The sequence below is a fragment of the Cladophialophora immunda genome, assembly GCF_000835495.1.
Source record: "Cladophialophora immunda strain CBS 83496 unplaced genomic scaffold supercont1.1, whole genome shotgun sequence".
NCBI lineage: Eukaryota > Fungi > Ascomycota > Eurotiomycetes > Chaetothyriales > Herpotrichiellaceae > Cladophialophora > Cladophialophora immunda.
Window position 1 is genome coordinate 3,895,786 of NW_015622541.1, and position 18,236 is coordinate 3,914,021.

Sequence of the window (18,236 nt, forward strand, 5' to 3'; positions counted from 1 at the left end):
CTCGGGTAACTGTGTTCAAGCCTGTACCTACCGCCTGCGAAAACAGAACACTCTGCGCACTTGTTGACCGTTCGTTGATGCTCGAATGGAATGCTTCGACGTCACTTGACAGAAAGTAAGTAGCCTACTCCGCCCGATCCATGCTTGGTCCCCTTCCCGTGATGATGTTATTGTTACCATTGAGTTGCGTCTCCTAGAGATGATGAAATCCTCTGTTCGATTTGCTCTGACAAGGATTATTGCGACCACTATTGCCTATCCCATATCCCATATCCGAGGGAAACAGACCACTGACTTGCTCTTCCACCCCAGGAGCATTGATTGGCAGCATCCTCGAAACCGTCGAGACTCTAGCCATTGTCGCCCACCTCCGCAGAGCAGGATCGGGGGAATGGATGCTTCAACGGAGAGGGACGCAGGCATGATGCTCGGCCACTTGAAGCTGGGGCAATGGGTTCTGGCAAGCATGAACTGCTCAAAAGTCTCAGCGAACCGCAGGCTGAACAAGACCACATTGGCGCAGACACTGGTACCCGAGATCTCGATGGCATTCGGAGAGTAAGGAACGCACCCTGAGAGGCTGTACGCTTTCTCGAATCGAATCGGTGTAGTCTGCATAAGACACCGAATATTCGCTGTGCTCATTCTCCGGTGATGAGGGATATGTTGTTCCTCGTACGAGGTGTACATTTCGTGGGAGACTGGAGTTATTCAGTGGAAGCAAAGTTTGACGGGAGGCTCAGCACCAGGTGGCGCGCCCAGCCTCCAGACGCACCGCCACTTCGCATCCACCCCCCTTTCACACTTCTCCTCCTCTCCCAAGACCTTCAATTCTAAATCGTCACACAGGATCATCTTTGGAAGTTTTCATTAGCACGCCAGGTGTAATTTGTCGCCTTGACACATCATGGTGCGTTGCAACCCACCCAGCCTCGCAGATCCGCTCGTTCCTGCATTGACGATCCATGCAGGCTGCACGCGAAAAGCCGGAGATAGGCTGGTGAGGCCTGCTCAAGCCGCCAAACAGCGGCATCGCCCCTCCAAAGGATGACACGAACAAGCGCTGCGCCTCGCTTGATTGGACAGCCTCAACTAGAAACAGCGCGGGCATTGGTCGAATCCAGGGCAGATGTCGCATGCTGACAGATGGCGTTACGGGATTAAAGAGTCTGTGTGTCTTTGCGTGCAGGAAGCAGCTCGAGGTCTCAAGTACTCGGTAATGAACAGGGAGACCGTGGTCAACCGGAGTCGGTGGTCGTGGGATATAAAGGGACACAGTCTTCTGCGAACTCGAACACATTGGCAGGACTGAGAACACCACTGACGGCGTCCCTGCAATTTCAGAGTCTCGCACCACACCTACAGAGCATTCTTTCGGTTGAACGCCATGGCATTCGGCTTCGAGACAACCGGCGATGAAATAGTCGACACTTTCAAGGACCAAGTCAAAGGCAAGACCTGTAAGTCCTAGTGTCCCCCAGACTTCGGGTGGAATACCTGCTCACGGATTCCATGGTTAGTCCTGATCACCGGTCCAACTCCAGGAGGAATCGGCGCCGAATCAGCGCTCTGTCTGGCGCGAGCGAGCCCCAAACACTTGATCCTCGCGGGCCGCTCAGGGCAGAAGATCCAACCCCTCATCGACCAAGTCCACGAGATCGATCCAAGCGTGAAAACCAGCTTCATCCAGCTCGACCTCGGGAGCCAGAAGTCCGTGCGGCAAGCGGCCGAGGATGTCAAGACACTCCTCGCCGCGGACAAGATAGACTGTGTGATGCTCAACGCCGCGATCATGGGGCCGCCATACGGCCTGACGGACGACGGCATCGAGACGCAGTTCGGGACCAACCACCTGGGCCACTTCCTCCTGGGCAATCTCCTCCTGAAGAACGACCTGATCCGGTCCCGCCTCGTCATCGTCAGCAGCTCGGCCTCGGAGCGCAGCGCAGAGTACGCCCTCCAGCCCCTGCGCGACGTGTCCTACGACCACGGCCGCGTCTACGACCCGATGCAAGCGTACACCTTCTCCAAGGCGTGCGGGATCCTCTACGGGAAGCGGCTTGCGAGACTCCTCCTCCCGAACCACAAGGACATGGCCGTCTTCAGCCTGAACCCGGGGAGCATCCGCACGAACCTCCAGGGCTACATGACCGGCGACGTGCGCGACAGAGCCATCGCAGTCGCCCGGCGGTATAACCCCGACTTCAAGGTCCCCGAGCCCAAAACCCTGCAGCAGGGCTGCGCAACTCAGCTGCGTGCTGCGCTGGACCCGGCACTGGCGGCCCACTCGGGCGCCTATCTTGACGACTGCCAGGTGACGAAAGTGGGCGTCCACGAGGGTCATGACAGATACATCGACGAGGTTTGGGAGCTCAGTGAACGGCTTGTAGGGGAGAAGTTCCAGTTCTAGGTCGGGCTCCCCCCCGGCTGGGCTGGAATGGGATTCCCACATCGTCTGCCTCTTCGTCCTCCTACAGGGTGTTACTCGGGTAAACATGCCCGGGCGACTTATAAGCTGGCGGCAGGCAACATCAGTCAACTTCGGTCGCTTGTATGCCAAGATGCCAGGCAAGTGTGAGGTGTGGAACAATAAGACCGATTCAATCAACTTGGGTCAAACCTGTGTGGCTTACGCAAGCTCAAAGTCGAGAAGTCACACACGTTGGAGGCAAGTTGATGGAGTGAGTCCTTGTTACAGACTGTCACAATGTGTATTTCCATCGGCATTTTGCTCATTCAGATTCATTCTGGGGTCATTGACCGGTTTTGACCACGCGAGTGGTCTCTGGACTAAACTAATACTCTTTGAACATCCTCATCGCTTAAAGAAATACGCGTTATTCCCTCGCTCAGGGTCCCTCATGCATCTCTCCCCTAAGTGAATTCTACCGACCAAGAATATAGCCCACATTCCACTCTGCTTATTCCTACACCGTAGAGAAAGGCAGAAAGGGGACTCCTGCAAGGAGCTCTGGTCGCAAGACATGAACATGATAGCTACTTCCATCAACGCCACTGCTGGAGCCAAGAAGAGATTTCGACAATATGCCCGACAATCGGGCGGGAACAGACAGAATACAGGTTGAGAGCCGGGCAGCCTCATCGAGTTGGTGTCCGATGAGGTGCTGACATTGGCCCAAGATGTTTCGAGGGTAGGTGTGGCGTGGAGTTGGCTTTTGTGGACGTGTTCAATTCTTCTCATGAATAGATCCCATTTCGCATTGCACAGTCGAGAATCATTCGTCCGTATCAAAGTCGTCTAGTACATCTCAAGAGAATAAAGCTCGGGTTGCTGCTACAGGGGCGCTTTGCGTCGCTCCGGGAGTGAAGTACAATGGAGGAACGCCCACATCAGTTGACCGACTGATACAGTAGCAGCGGTTCGCCCACGTTTTCAATCTCCGGAATTGTGCATTTCAGATCGAAAGCTTTGGAGAGCACTATTTTGAAGATCTTTTGGACATTGATGCTGTGGCTGGTGCTGCTGAAGATGAGACTGGCGCGCATAGCTTTTGCGAATCTTCGGGCCTATGGTGCACATGATGGTCAGTGCCTGGGAGGTGACTGGCACGGATCTTTTCAGCCTCACCTGATTGCTGATCTCCTCTTGATCCTCCCTTGGGAAATTAACAAAATGGTCGTACTTTGTACCGATCAAGAAAGGGATGGCAGTCTTGTTAAAGCCTCTACCCTGTCTGTACCACTCTTTTATGCTATTGAGCGTTGATTTCCGCGTCAAGTCGAACATGAAGAGGATGGCGACGGCGTCGTTGCAGACAAGGGGGAGCATGTTGACAAACTCTCGTTGGCCACCGAGGTCCCAAATCGAAAAGGTGATTTCTGTGTTGCGTATCGAGATGGTCTTTTCCATGAAATTCACGCCTGACGGGGCATTAGCTTACGGGCGGCTAAATCATCAGAGGGGGAGAGAGCGCACCCAATGTTTGTATGTAGTCTTCATCCCAACTACCCTCGACGTATTTGACCATCAGACTTGTCTTCCCTATCTGAGCATCTCCGACCATTCCAACTTTGATAACGACACTGGATTTGCTGGACGGCTGTGGCTGTCGGTTCTCTTGATACTGTGTTTGTTGATGTCCGCCCATTCCAGAACCAGGTCTTGACGTCGGCTGTTGGTAAAGGCTGGGAGAGTTATATCTCTGATTGGAGTCACTGTCCATCGGCGGGGTTGCGGTAACAGTGGAAGTCTGGGATTGATGGCCGCTCTGGATCGCGGTAGTGTCTTCTGGGGGCTGGTCTTGGTCATTGACGATGTGAGGGCTGTATGCCGAATCGGCGGGGTATTCGGTGGGAGTGGTGGCATCCATGGCTGGAGCGACAACGAGTGAAGGACGGGCGAGAGGAAACGATGGAAGTTAGCTTTGAAAGCCTGCGGATGAAGCCTTGGGTCGACTCATGCAGCGTGGATGAGCGTCGGTCTGAGGCTGCGGATGTGGTCAAAGGATGAAGTTTTGGTGTGTAGGTAAGGCAGGGTTGACAGGAGCCCTTACATAGCGAATCAACACTCGAGGCACGCTCGACCACGGACGACGCGTCTACGTACCCCAATCAGCGCCGAGAAAGTCACATTATCAAGCTTCGACAGTGAGCGCGTTACAGTTTGGAGGATCGGGTTCCTTTTCAGTCATATGAATACTCGTCATCATCAATAACGCCTTTCATGGGTTAGGTCCGATATAATACACTCGCAGCCGCGGCAGCCTGCCGCTGTCTCGACGCCTGCACTTCAGCCCCCAAGAACAATGCACAAGCGGCAATAATCGCAGTCGAGACTACTCCAAAGATGATTTGGGTCTTCATCCCTGTCTGGACCAAAGCCCGCCGTCTCGCGTACTTTGTGACTGTCCGCATGTAGATGCCCAATCCGCTCACCAGACACGCCAGGGAAAGAACCCAGAAGATGATTCCGAGTGGGTGGGATAGACGCTCTTCTAGGGATGTGGGCTGGCTCTTCAGATGGAAGTTGATGAAGATGGCAACGGCGACAACAGCCATGTAGATGGACAGCCGGAGCCAGGATAAAAATGTCCTTTCGTTGGCACAGTGATCGCGGGCATCAGATGAAACATTGGAAAACAGGAGAGGCGCATAGAGAGGTCGCAGGAGAAACATTTTGATGGGGTTTCCGGGATGATTTCTGTGTCACATATTGATTAGGCATCTGCCTCTCTGCGCACCGTCCCCGTGAAGAACTTACTCGTCAACGTTGATGGTGGCACTGAAGGGATTGTAGAGGATATGCCAGGCATCCTCCACCAGCGGAGGAGGACTGATGTCTGGGTCCGTGGGCGGTGGCATATTTATTGTGGATGGCGGCACGAAGACAACTGGTCAAGCTGGAAACGCACCTTTATGGATGGATGTTCTGATTTGACGGATGCTGTGTGAATACAAGGAGCTGGTGGTTGGAATGGCAAAGCTTTGGATGATTCGCGAGGCTCTAAAATGACGCAACCGATCCAAGGGCGAGCAGTGCAGCCCCAAGCAAGGCGTGACTAGCCCAAGCTCCAGGATTGCGGCACCCCGGTAGCCCCAAGGCTGCCTCTGGAGGATACCGAGTACTGAGCTGGTGAGCACATACCTACCCAGGTACGGAGTACATGGGCGTACTGTCACGACCAGAATAAAAACTTCATGGTCACGGATATGCGTTCGCGCCCGATGACCATGCACATTAGTACCTGATCAAGCATATTTTCTTCTTTTCGCCATCGGCGTTACACAGCAAGTACCTGGTGTCCTCGTGCTCGACCTGGCAGCCGGAGCCGGGCGAGGATATCTACAAGTAGTATGCATATCAGCAACCCCCGGCCCTTGCCCCCCGTCCAAACGATAGGCACCGAGAGGCACCAATGACGCCTGAGAGCACTGATAAAAGCAGCCCCCAGGTCCCTGGAAGCAGTTAAGCGCAGGCGACAGCTGGTGCTCGATTTGGTCACTGTAGCCGATGGCATTGGGGACTCGCCTTGCGCACATGTGCGGAGTAACTAGTTCGTCCTAGAGCTTTATCAGTTGAGCAACCAACCCTCGCTGCAATTTCGACCATATCTTCTCAACCTTGATCCAAAGCGGAAATGTGCATGATTCGTGGTGCCGTCGTTCTTCCGCAGCTTGTTTTTCGATATATAGTGATCTAAAGGTCCTCTTCCACCTGAGCATGCCACCCATTCCTGTCTCATGAGATAGTGGAGTAATCCGTGGTCCCGTTCGAGTCACCGCCAGAAAGTATTTGATTCTCGTCAACAGGCCTGCCCAGCATGGCGACGCCTCCCAAATATCCCAGCACTCTCGAGCGCGTCACCAGTGTCACCAACCGAGTCTTCTCCCACTCCCTCCCAGATCCTTCGCCCATCGCCCAGGCCTCACTTGCCCGGGATATCGAGGAAGACACCGACGAGGAAGCTGCAGACACAGAGTCCGAGTCGGAAAGCTCGACCCTGCGTCCATCCACCTCTGCCCCAGGAACAGGGGCATACTCGTTTGTCGGATCATACCGCAGACCGAGCTTTGCTGGAGCCGGCAACAGAGCTACTCTCCTTCCTCGTCTCGTACCAGACCATGAGCGCCTCTCCAAAGAAGAGAGACAACAGGCAATGGAGGAGGAGCGGTCTCTGCTGAGAGACAACAATCTAATCCCACCCAAGCACCCTCAGGCCGCGGCCGACCAGGGCGGTCGCAAGAGAAGCATTTTCCACATACCTGGCGGTGATCGCAAAGTCTCTCGAGATGAAGAGGCTGCCCCAGCGGTAGAGGTGAACGTGGGCCTCGCAACCGAAGTCTCGCCGTTGTTAGGTGATCCAAACCTCCCATATGGAGGTCAGGATGACGCCGAGACCATCAATCAGAAGTGGGAGGAAGCGGTGGCAGCAGGCATGATTCACACAACCTGGCAGCGTGAAGCCAAGGTCATTGCTCGCTACTCTGCGCCCCTAATGGTGACCTTTGTTCTCCAATATTCCCTGACAGTCGCGAGCATTTTCACGGTCGGACATATCGGCACAGTAGAGCTAGGGGCAGTGAGCCTGGCATCGATGTCTGCCAACATTACCGGCTACGCCATCTATCAAGGCTTAGCCACATCTCTCGACACCCTCTGTGCACAAGCCTACGGATCCGGCCGCAAGAAACTGGTCGGCCTGCAAATGCAGCGCATGGTTTACTTTTTATGGACCATCACCATCCCCATCGCCGTTATCTGGCTGCTTGCAGACAAAATCCTTCTCGCTCTGGTCCCCGAGCCGGAGGTGGCCAAGCTCGCGGGCCTGTATCTGAAGGTCGTTCTGCTTGGTGCCCCTGGCTATGCAGCCTTCGAGTCCGGGAAACGGTTCGTCCAGGCACAGGGGCTCTTCTCAGCCTCGCTCTATGTCCTCATTTTCTGCGCGCCTTTCAACGCGTTCATGAACTGGCTGTTCGTATGGAAGCTAAAGTGGGGATTTGTGGGCGCCCCCATTGCTGTTGCCATCACCGACAACTTGCTCCCGCTAGGTCTCTTCATCTACGTTCGGTTCTTTTCAAAGACCGGGATGTCATGCTGGAACGGGTTTACGAAAAAAGCATTCCAGAACTGGGGCCCCATGGTCAAACTGGCGTTGCCGGGGGTGGTGATGATTGAGGCCGAAGTCCTCGCGTTTGAAATTTTGACCTTTGCAGCCTCATATTTCGGCACGACAGTCCTCGCTGCACAATCTGTTCTCGCAACCCTCACCTCGCTTACCTTCCAGATCCCCTTCCCGCTCTCCATCGCGGGCTCAACTCGCGTCGCAAATCTCATTGGCGCAACCTTGGCAGACGCCGCAAAAGTGTCCACACGTGTGACCTTCTCTGCTGCCATCATTGTCGGCATCCTCAACGTGACCCTCCTCTCCGCCTTGAAAGACTACATCCCGCACCTCTTCACCTCCGACCCAGACGTGGTACGCATTGTTAGCGACATTCTACCGCTGTGCGCGGCTTTCCAACTCTTTGACGCTCTTGCTGCAAACTGCAACGGCGTCCTTCGTGGACTAGGCCGGCAAGAATTCGGCGGTTACGTGCAGCTGTTCTGCTACTATGTCTTTGCCATGCCGATCAGCTTTGGCACAGCGTTCGGGGCCGGGTGGGGCCTTTGGGGGCTCTGGACGGGCGTCGCCCTCGCGCTGGGGCTCGTGGCTCTGATTGAGTTCGTGTATCTGGCCAGGACGGACTGGCAGAGGAGTGTGGAGGAAGCAAGGGCTAGGAATCTGGAAGGCGGTCTGTGAATGATGGATTACAGAACTACAAAAGTGACGTTTAACATATACATACTACAGGTGCCTGTGTGTACCTGCAGGTGATACGATCTTGCTGTACAGGTAGATGCGATAACATCTAATGAACATTCAGACGACCCAGCGTACATTTGGCTCGTTTGGGTACACAAGGGCAGCCGGGCCACCAGACATCAATCGGCATCTTTTGGACGTCTGGAAGATTTCGTATCTCCATTCCCAAATACCCACCTATTCATATCAGACGGTCTTACTCAACTACCAGGTAGACAACGAGCATTGCCGCGGCGGATCTGCCCCTGGTGCTTGTCGAGCGGCTGTTGGCTGCGTCCGAGCAGCCTTGCTTGTATTGTATGTAGACTGGGCGCCACCGACCTGAAGGGCCCTCTCGCTCACAGTCTCCAAGCACAAGCGCAGTGTATCGAACAAAGCAAGCAGGAAAGAACCTCGCGTCCAGGCAGCTTCAAGAATTAAAATGCATGTTTCTCCAGGGTATCGATCTCGGTATCTGTATCTGTACACTATTTCCCCTTTCATCCCGGGCCATTTTTTCCCGGACGCCTGGAACGCCTAGCAACGAGATGGGACCATGCTCTGTTGTAATTACTGGATTGCATCGCATTGCATTGCGGACACACCTGTCCAGTCCCTCGAGCGAACAGCCCGGGTCCGCATGCGGACGCTTCGAATTTGAGCCATATCACTTACATGCGCCGAATCTGCGTCTCGTCCGCCACGTCCCCCAACTTGCCCTGCACCAGCTTGTCCCACCACTGGAACAGCATGCCCTCGCAAATCAGGCGGAACCAGGGCGTGTATTTCAAGGCCTTGTCCCTGCCGCTCTGCGTCTCCACGTCCTTGAACATCTGCCTCAGCTCGTCCGGGCTCACCCACCGCGTGTCCTGCACCTCGTTCTTGTTGATGTCCAGCGTGACGTCGGCCTCGATGAAGAGAATGTAGTCGATCTCGTGCTCGCCCCATTTGCCGTCCGAGGGAGCCAGGTAGTGGATGCGCGTGAGGAAGGAGAAGTCCGAGACGGGCACCTGTGGGGGCTGGATGCCGAGTTCGTGGTTGAGCTTTCTCTGCGCCGCGCGCTTGGCCCCCTCGACGTTGCTCGCCAGCTCCCCGTTCCCGGTCTCCGAAGGGTGCGCCAGCGGGTGCGAACAGCACGTGTTCGTCCACATGTCCGGGAACGTGATCTTTTCGCTGGCGCGCTGCTGCAGCAGCAACTTCTTCGTCTGCGGGTCAAAAAGGAACACGGAGAAGGCGCGGTGGAGAAGACCCTGGTTGATGTTGGTCATCAGGTGGCATGCCTTCTTGGAGGCGGAGCCAATGGGCATGTCGTCGTTGTCGAGGACGATGCAGACCTCGTCCATGAGGCGGATTTGTTCTTCGTCGTAGCCGGCGAGCATGTCGTCCGAGTTGTTGTCGGAGCTGCCGTTGGGGGTGGCGTTGGGTGCCATGTCGGCGCCGATCAACCTCGTATGGACGTCGGGGAAGAGGGTCGTGACATTGTCGCGGGTGATTGTTATCGAGGACATACTGATGGTCTGCTGGATGCTATGGTACAGGCGAAGTGGGACAGAGGCAGCCTGAGGGAGAGTTCGAACGAGTTTTCAACAGCGGGGGGTGGGAAGTATGGGGCTTATGTTTGTTGAAGACTGTCAATGATCTGCTCGAAGGCGGTGAAATGCGAGATGCGAGGGAGAAAATATTGCCGCAGGGAAAAGATGGTGTCACGTGCCAGGGGTAGATTTTGGGATCGCGGCACAAGAGGGACCGAAGTGGGCTGACTATCAACTCGACCACTATTGTTCATTCATCACTCTTCACCAACTGTCCGATGGCTTCATCTCCGGTGAGCCCTTCGCTAACCTCGCATCACCATATATACAGGGGACAACAGATGTTCTTGCACTCTCGACTGCCACACTCCTCCTCCTTGAGTATACCAAACATGGACCAACGTCTTGAGCATGCACGATTCGTCCACTGGGGTGCTTAGCCAGCACCAGCTCATAAACCCCGGTAAGCGGTTTTTGAATCTTAAGGCTGGGGCAGACACCCTGTACGGGTCTCTCCTATAGCCTGGTAGGCCTGATACTATGGGAGGGCTCCGGCCACACCGGAATACCCTCGTTGCTCAGGCATTTCCTTCGCCAGGAATTGTTGCTAGGTTCATCAAAGGCGTCCTCCGCTGAAAATGTCGCCGGTCTCGCCTGAAGGCCTCCCCCGTTGGAACAAAGGCTGCCCTTCTCCCTGCTGCACTTCACCGTCCGAGGGACGCCATCTCGAATGCTTGCTCCGCCTCCGTTGGTGTCTCCATTCCATAAGGTAGATACGACGTCCCTCGCCATACATCTGGTTTAGGGCTCTTTGGTGCCGCCTGCTGGTTCTCTCGAAATCGGACGGAGAGCTTCATGCGGGATTTGCGGATCGAGGCGCCCATCTTCTCGAGAAGAACGAGGAATATGGCTGTGGTTGATTTGGTAGGCGCATCTGCTGGTGACGTGGGGGTGCTGCTTGTTGAGGCGCTTGTATCTTCTGAGGAGGACATCTGTGACAAGCCTCGGCGGTATCGAACGATACTGTGCTTTTTTCACAGAGAGTGATAAAGATGGGCGCCGGTCCGTGTTGTTTCCGAAGTCCTTCTCGACCAGCCTGTGTTTTCAACGATGAAGTGGGATACAAACATGGTGAGTGAGGGTGAGCTTTCCCTTCTTATAAGCATCCTTCCTCGAACCGCTGCAGAAGGTCCTCAACTATTTGTCTGCCTCATCCGACAGATGAGAGACATCTGGAACAACCTCAATGAACCACTGGTAAAGGGGGCAAGGCTGGCTGGTCCAACGATGTGATTGGTTGATCCAACTCTCAGTGCTCCCACGAGTCCTGCGCAAGCCAGGCCTCAGCGAGCGCCTCGGCCAGAACGTGCGACAGTCTGACCTCCCCCAAAGAGGGCGGCAGTCAAAGACACCTCGAGAGGGCAATGATACCATGCAGGATAAGCCCAAGATCAGTGTTGGGAGCGTCGCCTATCCAACTCGCCGAACAGAAGCGTTTCTCGATTCTGCCGCCACGTAAGAGAATGTCAACCTTTGGCAACGTGTAGGATTCGAGATCTTTGCCATGTTCATTCACTCATGCATTCATCCTAATCTTCAGACACCTCTATAGCCTGGAGTGACCGGTGCACTGCATTATTCGTAACATGGTATGAGAAGTACCGCGGCATCAGTCAGTCCAACTCCTTCCAGCCCTCCTCGTACGCGTTGAAAAGGACATTCCAGGTTGGGTCCTAGCTCCATGCTCCTCTTCCGGCCTGACTGATAGAAATACTTGGCCGTGATGGCCAAAACCACCAACCCGAGGTGTATAAAAACAGCCACCTTGGTCCCGAGCAAAACGTTTCAAAACTCCACACTCCTCGCTAAAGCTGATGGGGTTTGACAAGTTCGGGATTGCCCCGTATTAAATCTAGTCCTGGTGCATGCCAGCTCGCCATTTATACGCTGACTTCACCTTCATCCTCGGGAGTATCGTTCGCGCCATTCGAAACGTGAATGGCACCTTCGTTGTCCGTGGTTAATTCCTCCCTACCGCTGATCTCCTTCTTTTCGTTGTTTTTGATGTCGGCTAGGATTCGTTCAAAGTAGGCCTTAAGGGTCCTTAGCCCGCGCAAGTAGCCTCGATCAATATCCTTGGGATGGGCAGGCGGCGCTTGAGCGTTGGGGGGCAGTTCGTCCTCGCCCGTGATGCAGTTTGCAAAATCCACAATCTTGATGTCAATAGGTGGCGGCCACTTTTTGCCCTCCTTTTTCTTCTGCTCGGCGATATCGACGCCATTCCGTGCCGCCTCTTCAGCTTCCCGAGACCTGTAGGGCTCCGCATCATATAGCATGAGCAGGGAGCTCGCGTAGAACCGGTATCCGGGTAATCTTCGCACCATGCTCTCGAGCTTGGAGAGTTTATGCAAAATGGTGGGGATGTGCCGTGCAACACTGTCATAACTGACCCCATCATACAAAAACCTTGTGAGCGCGTCTCTAAACTCCCGCCCAGCCTTCAGGTCACGACCATAATACTTGTCTTCGTACGATACCTTTTGAGTTTTGGCATTGAATGTTTGCATGCCGCATATTCTGACACCCAGCTGTTGAGAGGTTGTCGATTTGCACTTGCGGCGCTGAGACTCCATCTTCTTTTTGGTGGCCTCGACACCAAACTGCCGGGTCCCCATTTTAAGATCCAGGACACAGGGTCGTCCCATGCCGCTGGTGAGGTCCTCCAACAGGATGAAGTATACTACTCGATCACCAGAAGCATTGTAAGTCTTTTGAGCCTCTTTTGGATTTGATGGTATCAAGCTTGTTGTAGCTGGTTCTCTGGGTCTGCCAGCATTGTTTGGGTGGGAATCAGAAATTTTGGCCTCTCCAACTTGAGATTTATTCGAGCCATTGGTTGTAGAATGACTTAGGCGGTGCTTCGCAGCACTCCGTCTCTTGTCCTGGTCCATGATGAAGACATCGCCACCAGTGTCAGGACCAAAATCCGTTGTGTATGCTTCGTCTTCAAAATACTCGAGCCCAGGAGTCTGTATTTCGTTTACAGATTGACGCCGACGTCGCAGGCCCATCCCAGAATGTCGCCTTTTCACATGTTGTCTGTTCTCTGGGCCAGAGGAGGTGGACACCTCACTTCCAGCTGTCTTGACTTGTTCGAGATTGTATTTGAGGTCATCAAATGCGGAAGCCGATGAAGAATACACACCGGCGCCGTCGCTGGTCTGAGAGCGTACCTCACTGAGTGGAGGCATGTGAGCAGTCTCGGTATGTAGTATCGTTGGTTCAAGTTGATCTTTTGACTGGGCAGCGTCCTTAGTATCTGCATGGGGGAACGAATTCGTAGAGAGATTGCTCCTCCGGCGGGGAACGTGATGACCTTTGAGTCGCGGAACAGTACTGTGCGAGGGTATGTGGCGACGGAAATACTGTACGGGGGGAGGACCGAAGACTTCGCGTAGAATTTTGTCCTTCAAGCCCTCGTTGACAGTAGTATGGCCCCAACTGTTGGAATGTTCGGGCATTGATGGTCTGTTCGGGGATTTCTCTGCCTGAGAGATGTCTTGCATGGCAGAACCTGGAAGATCGAAATCCTTGCTTCGCCGGCGCCCGTGATTGGGGTCGGCGCTTTTAGGCCGCTCTGGCAAAGCAAAGTAGTTGGAGGGAATGATATGTTTGTTCTGTTCTAGAATGACCTCTGGGATGCTGCCGATTTGTTGCATCGAGTGGCTGACGATTCGTGGCTGGTCGCCCGACGAAACAATTGGCCTCGAGCCGATATCGGACGTGTCATTCATTTCTTTCGAACGGCCTTCGTCTTGACTGGGGTTTTCAGTCCTTGTATTATCATCAGGTCTCGCTTCAGAGTTCTGCGCTTGTTTCGGAATCTTGGAGAACGTCACGTTCAGTACGCCAATGTACCTATTCACCATGTCAGTGATCTCATCTCGCTTCGATCCTGGTGAAGGAATAAGGGCCAATGGACCATGAGAGATGGACGTACCTTGGAAGGAATTTGAGCATATCGGGATGCCTTTGTTCGATTCGTTCGTAAAACTCATTCTCCCGATTATTCAGTTGTTTGCAGACAGCGCGACGAGAGAAGCGAAAAATTGTTGAATGCCCTCCCACTTGATGCTTGTAAGGTTCAAGGACAACCTTCCCCTTGGTCCTCGGTGGGCCTTGTACTTCGGTTGGCCGCCTGGATAGCGTGCTTCGTTGCGTCGGCGTGGTTGACATGTCATCTATTTGACTCTGCCGACTGATATCGTCCCCGGATTCGATTTCCGATTCCGAAGTACTGACAATTGCCGTTGATGGAGCCTCTTCAAGAGGTGACAAAGGTGGCAGCTGACCCTCCACTGCGACTTCGTCCAAAGGGCGATAATTGCCATGAAACATTCTTTTCTCATTTTGAGATACGACTGAGATGTCAATGTGCTCTGTACCTCCCAATGCTTCGTTTGTTTTGGTATCCGTGGACAGAACGATCTCGTCTGTCGCTCTCGGAAGTTGTCGATTGTTGTTCAGATTGGGGGAAGCAACCTCCCCTGGGGAAGTGAAGCGCTCAATTTCTTCAGGAGACGGACCTGGATGAGGATAGTAGACAGCTGCTGATATATGCTCCTCTTCAGAAGGGTGATGATCCTCTTCACTGTCCCCTCCAGTGAACTTCTCCGTGGCAGGAACATCACGGATGGTTGTTTTGTAGGCTTCCTTGCCGTCATCCAATACTCTCCCGTTCACGTCTGGTTTCTGTGCAAGGTCCTGTTGACGGAAATAAGGGTCGTGGTCAGGCCTGAGAGGAGAAGTTGCCTGAGAACTGCGAAGACTCCCTGGGCGAGTGACGTCTTGGGAGGCGCTGACGATAGGCTCGACGAATTCCCTTGAAGGTCGGCGTGCAGTCCATGAGAATTTAGTATCTTGAGTAGCTGGGCTTGTCGGTCGTGAAGACGACTTCGAAGGCTCCCTGCTGCCACCAACGTGACTCAATTGGTCACTGACGGTCAACCCTGGGGATTCGGAGCCAGTTCGTGGATCGAAAATACCCATCATATGGCTAGCCTTCCTGCTACGTGCTGTGCCACCCACTTCGGGGTTCTTCACGGTAGCTTCTATACTTTTGTCCACATGTGCCCGGCCACGGCTGACACTCCGCTCTGTGCGAGGGCCCTTCAGGACGGCACGCATGGCATTGCCTCTCTCAACCACTGTGTGTTGCCCACTTTCTTGTTCCGAAGAGTTGTCTCTTTCTGGGCCCGCTCCGCCATACTGATGTTGTCGTACACTTCCCGCCTCTTGATCTTTCCCCTCCTGGTTCTCCATCTTTCCCAAAGTGACATGAAACTTCTTAGTCCATGAGTTCGAATCGGAGGCTATGCGTCTGATACCATGTATCGTGCCAGTCGAAGGATGGGAGGGCGAAGGAGGGGTGTCTGCATCGGTCAAAGAGTCGGACCGCCGAAGCCAGTCCAGCTTTCGTGGGGAGTGGGTGCGCGGAGTTTTGCTTGTATCGGGAGGGGAGACTGGATGGGTGACCATGGTCGACATGTTGAATGGCGCTTTCCGCGGTGTAATGGAAGACGGAGAGGTTCTTGCCGCGTCTAGGGGAGTGGAAGGCTCACTTGGAGGAGAGACATAGTGTTCGGCAAAGATACTGTCTCTTTCTGATAGTTGAGGAATGTGCTCGCCCAACGTGGCTGCCCGGTGAAGACTGTAGAGCGGACCTCTGCCATTGTTTGTATTTGTGGAAGGATATATTCCTTTTGTCCCCCGTGAGATGGGAATCGGCCTGGAGCTGGACGAGGGACTCAGACTGGGAGCAGTTGAAGTAGAGCCTGGTTCACGGCGGAGCAGAGAGTGTCCATTTACCGTCGAACCTGGCGCGGACGGTCTTCCGGCGGGAGCGCTATTTGACATGGGGAGGACATTGGGCGAGCAGTCTGCGGTCTCAACTGCTCCCTGGATCAACGGAGGTAGCAGGGAAGCGGTCGTGCGTGTAACGACGATTCGCTACGAGTGACCCGTGAAGGGGGGTGGGAGGTGAGAAGCGAGCAGAGGAGCAGACGTCGGGCAGTGCTGAGGAGGCCAACGTGCTGCGAACGAGGGTTGGAGCAGGTACAAGAGCCGGAGGAGGCGGTCAATCTCTGGTGGGACAGGAGGCAGTCGTCCAGCAGACACGTGGAGGAGCGAGAGGCTGCGTGTCGAGAGAGATGGTGATTCGGTGAGCGAGTAGCGTCGTGTTGTTTGGGATGGTTGGGAGGGGTGTAGGGGGGCGTTGGATCTCGATGATGGATATACCAGATGCACGGTGGCTTGGTGCCAATGGCCTGAAGCGGTATGATGTTGGGGATGATTTTGTTCGTCTAGTCGTAGCTGTGCTGCGAGTATTTTCCTTGCATCATTCCGGAGTCACTCTAGCGATGTGTAGATCGAGGTGCGAAGCCGGCTCAACTGAGGTGGTGGTGGTAGTGGTAGTGGTGGCGGCAACAAACTTCCAGGCGGCTCTCTCCTCCCTTCTCTAGGTGCTTCTCTGGGGCGGAGAGGCCTGTTCACCACCTATTCCGCCTCCCTGCTACTGTTAGGCTTGCCGCCCAAGAGCTCCCATCTCCATTTTTTTCTCCTCCGCCAAATTTTCTGTGCGACCATGACGTTGAATCATCGCAATGTCCAAGGACTTCCCCGTGCACGACTGTCCACTCAGAAGAAGTCTGGCTTCAGCCCACTTTGGAGGCGTCGATTGAGGTTCCTACTGGCTCTCGTCCTTCCGCTATTCAAAAGAAACCTACGGAGTATTTCATCCCAAACTCACGTCTATTGTCAATATTGTTAACTTCTCGTCTCGTCACGCTTTCTGCCACGGCTGCACGTCCTCCACACCGTCTATTTCTCCAAGAGCATGCCCTTAACCCTTTACCCGATCGTCCCAGGGGCTCGCGGCACTTCCTTTGAACCTGATTTCCTGCCCCTTCACTTCGACCAATCCTCGCACTCGGTCGTCGCACGTTGCGCTCCCATGCATAACCCGCTATGACTGCCGGACAGCGGAACGAGCTCTCCGTCTCGCCCCATCGACGCTTCGTCCACCATCTTGAAGCCACGTCGACCGGTCCGATACGATGGCACATTTCTCACCTCGTCCTTGGACCTCGACGCCTGGAGCTTCAGGCTCCGCTATCCTCGAATCCGCGTCCCAAACCACGCCATCCAGACCCTCAAGCTTCGAGCAATACTCCGCTGCGGGCCTGCTCCTCAGCGAAGACACGAGTACGCGGTAGGGACTTTATTCTCTCCTTTGAGCCCTATAAGACATGCGAGAGGTACAACAGTCTGTCAGACAATTCACCATTGACAGCCCAGAGATTTCGCATGTGGCATCAAGAGGAGTCTTCTGTGTCAGATGTTGTTTGCCTTTTACCAAGTGGCAAACATCTGCAATCATACTTTGCCTCCAAACCTCACTCCAAGACGATCAACCAGCAAAGTGATCCGAGACGTTCCGTGCCGTGTTTAATGTACCTGTCTGCGCAATTCTCAGCATTGACGGCCAGACTCCTGAGACGGTAGCCCTGCACTTGCATTACCGAAAGACGAGACAAAGGCGCCACGCGAAAAGTCTTTGGCTCATCTAGGCCTCTCTCGGCTCCCACAATTTCTCCGAATTCTTGGAGTCACTGGTTCAGGGGATACCTGAAGAATCCTGCTATCAATGCATTTGTCAAGGAGCCATTGTTGCAAGTGGCGGTGGCCTTTGGGACATCAAGATCCAATGCAGCGACAGAACGGTGCGATGCCCTTTATGCCAAAGTTGCTGAACCGTCCACCAGCCTCTAGCCCGGCATATAGCTTCTGCGCGAGCTTCTCCACAATGTGTCTTCCAAGGTTTCTCTGATTTCCTCCAGATGAACCAGTGTAAGTCTAATAGTCGAACTTTTCGACTTGACAAACGGTAAGTCCAAGCGAAAACCTCCATATTTGCCAACTTTGACCAGCTAGAGGCGATGTTTGTATTATAGCGATCATCTGCTCTCGACCGTGCCTACCTCCATAGGCCTGATGTTTGCCTCTGTGTCTTCGGAGAGATTTAGATCAGGGAGTCGAACAGGCGAAAGCTTTACGGCGATAGCAGCAACATTGACAGTCTTACAGCTCGAACAGGAGAATGCTCCGCGCACTGCCGTAAGTTTCTCTAGAATAATATTCACAGGCCAATAGGAGCAGTCGCAACTTGCATCCCGATTTCGTTGGGTCATGGTTGGTGGTCGGGGATTGTGCATGATCCAGTACCACAGATCACAACGATCTGAATCCCCTCTAGGCACGTCAAGAACTCTTGAGCTGTGTCTTTGAACGATGCGAGGTTTGAGAGAGCTCCTCCAAGATGTCGGAACTTCCCGCCAGTGTT

At 54.1% G+C, this 18,236-nt stretch overlaps 7 protein-coding genes across 7 annotated transcripts; 2 read left to right on the plus strand and 5 right to left on the minus strand.

The window, feature by feature from the left end:
* The first annotated feature begins 844 nt into the window (after positions 1 to 844).
* On the plus strand, positions 845 to 3,180 carry PV07_01138 (uncharacterized protein). Its single transcript, XM_016387647.1, has one exon. The coding sequence runs from the start codon at positions 1,513 to 1,515 to the stop codon at positions 2,194 to 2,196; it is 684 nt and encodes a 227-aa protein (XP_016254575.1). The 5' UTR covers positions 845 to 1,512; the 3' UTR covers positions 2,197 to 3,180.
* On the minus strand, positions 2,723 to 4,507 carry PV07_01139 (septum-promoting GTP-binding protein 1). The gene is made up of 3 exons (XM_016387648.1): positions 3,938 to 4,507; positions 3,590 to 3,882; positions 2,723 to 3,528 (listed from the first exon to the last, which is right to left on the minus strand). Exons 1-3 carry the CDS (start codon positions 4,329 to 4,331, stop codon positions 3,352 to 3,354), a joined length of 864 nt encoding a protein of 287 aa, XP_016254576.1. The 5' UTR covers positions 4,332 to 4,507; the 3' UTR covers positions 2,723 to 3,351.
* Positions 4,508 to 4,558: 51 nt separating this feature from the next.
* On the minus strand, positions 4,559 to 5,539 carry PV07_01140 (uncharacterized protein). Its single transcript, XM_016387649.1, has 2 exons — positions 5,222 to 5,539; positions 4,559 to 5,161 (listed from the first exon to the last, which is right to left on the minus strand). The coding sequence occupies exons 1-2, from the start codon at positions 5,320 to 5,322 to the stop codon at positions 4,690 to 4,692; spliced, it is 573 nt and encodes a 190-aa protein (XP_016254577.1). The 5' UTR covers positions 5,323 to 5,539; the 3' UTR covers positions 4,559 to 4,689.
* Positions 5,540 to 6,043: 504 nt separating this feature from the next.
* Positions 6,044 to 8,461, plus strand: PV07_01141 (uncharacterized protein). The gene has a single exon (XM_016387650.1). It carries the CDS (start codon positions 6,282 to 6,284, stop codon positions 8,259 to 8,261), a length of 1,980 nt encoding a protein of 659 aa, XP_016254578.1. The 5' UTR covers positions 6,044 to 6,281; the 3' UTR covers positions 8,262 to 8,461.
* A 182-nt stretch (positions 8,462 to 8,643) lies between these two features.
* Positions 8,644 to 9,943, minus strand: PV07_01142 (isopentenyl-diphosphate delta-isomerase). Its single transcript, XM_016387651.1, has one exon. The coding sequence runs from the start codon at positions 9,809 to 9,811 to the stop codon at positions 8,975 to 8,977; it is 837 nt and encodes a 278-aa protein (XP_016254579.1). The 5' UTR covers positions 9,812 to 9,943; the 3' UTR covers positions 8,644 to 8,974.
* Positions 9,944 to 10,072: 129 nt separating this feature from the next.
* Positions 10,073 to 10,827, minus strand: PV07_01143 (uncharacterized protein; the record flags this gene model as incomplete). Its single annotated transcript, XM_016387652.1, has 1 exon — positions 10,073 to 10,827. One exon carries the CDS (start codon positions 10,825 to 10,827, stop codon positions 10,540 to 10,542), a length of 288 nt encoding a protein of 95 aa, XP_016254580.1. The 3' UTR covers positions 10,073 to 10,539.
* Positions 10,828 to 11,236: 409 nt separating this feature from the next.
* Positions 11,237 to 16,296, minus strand: PV07_01144 (uncharacterized protein). The gene is made up of 2 exons (XM_016387653.1): positions 13,836 to 16,296; positions 11,237 to 13,753 (listed from the first exon to the last, which is right to left on the minus strand). The coding sequence occupies exons 1-2, from the start codon at positions 15,749 to 15,751 to the stop codon at positions 11,776 to 11,778; spliced, it is 3,894 nt and encodes a 1,297-aa protein (XP_016254581.1). The 5' UTR covers positions 15,752 to 16,296; the 3' UTR covers positions 11,237 to 11,775.
* Between the last annotated feature and the right edge of the window lie 1,940 nt (positions 16,297 to 18,236).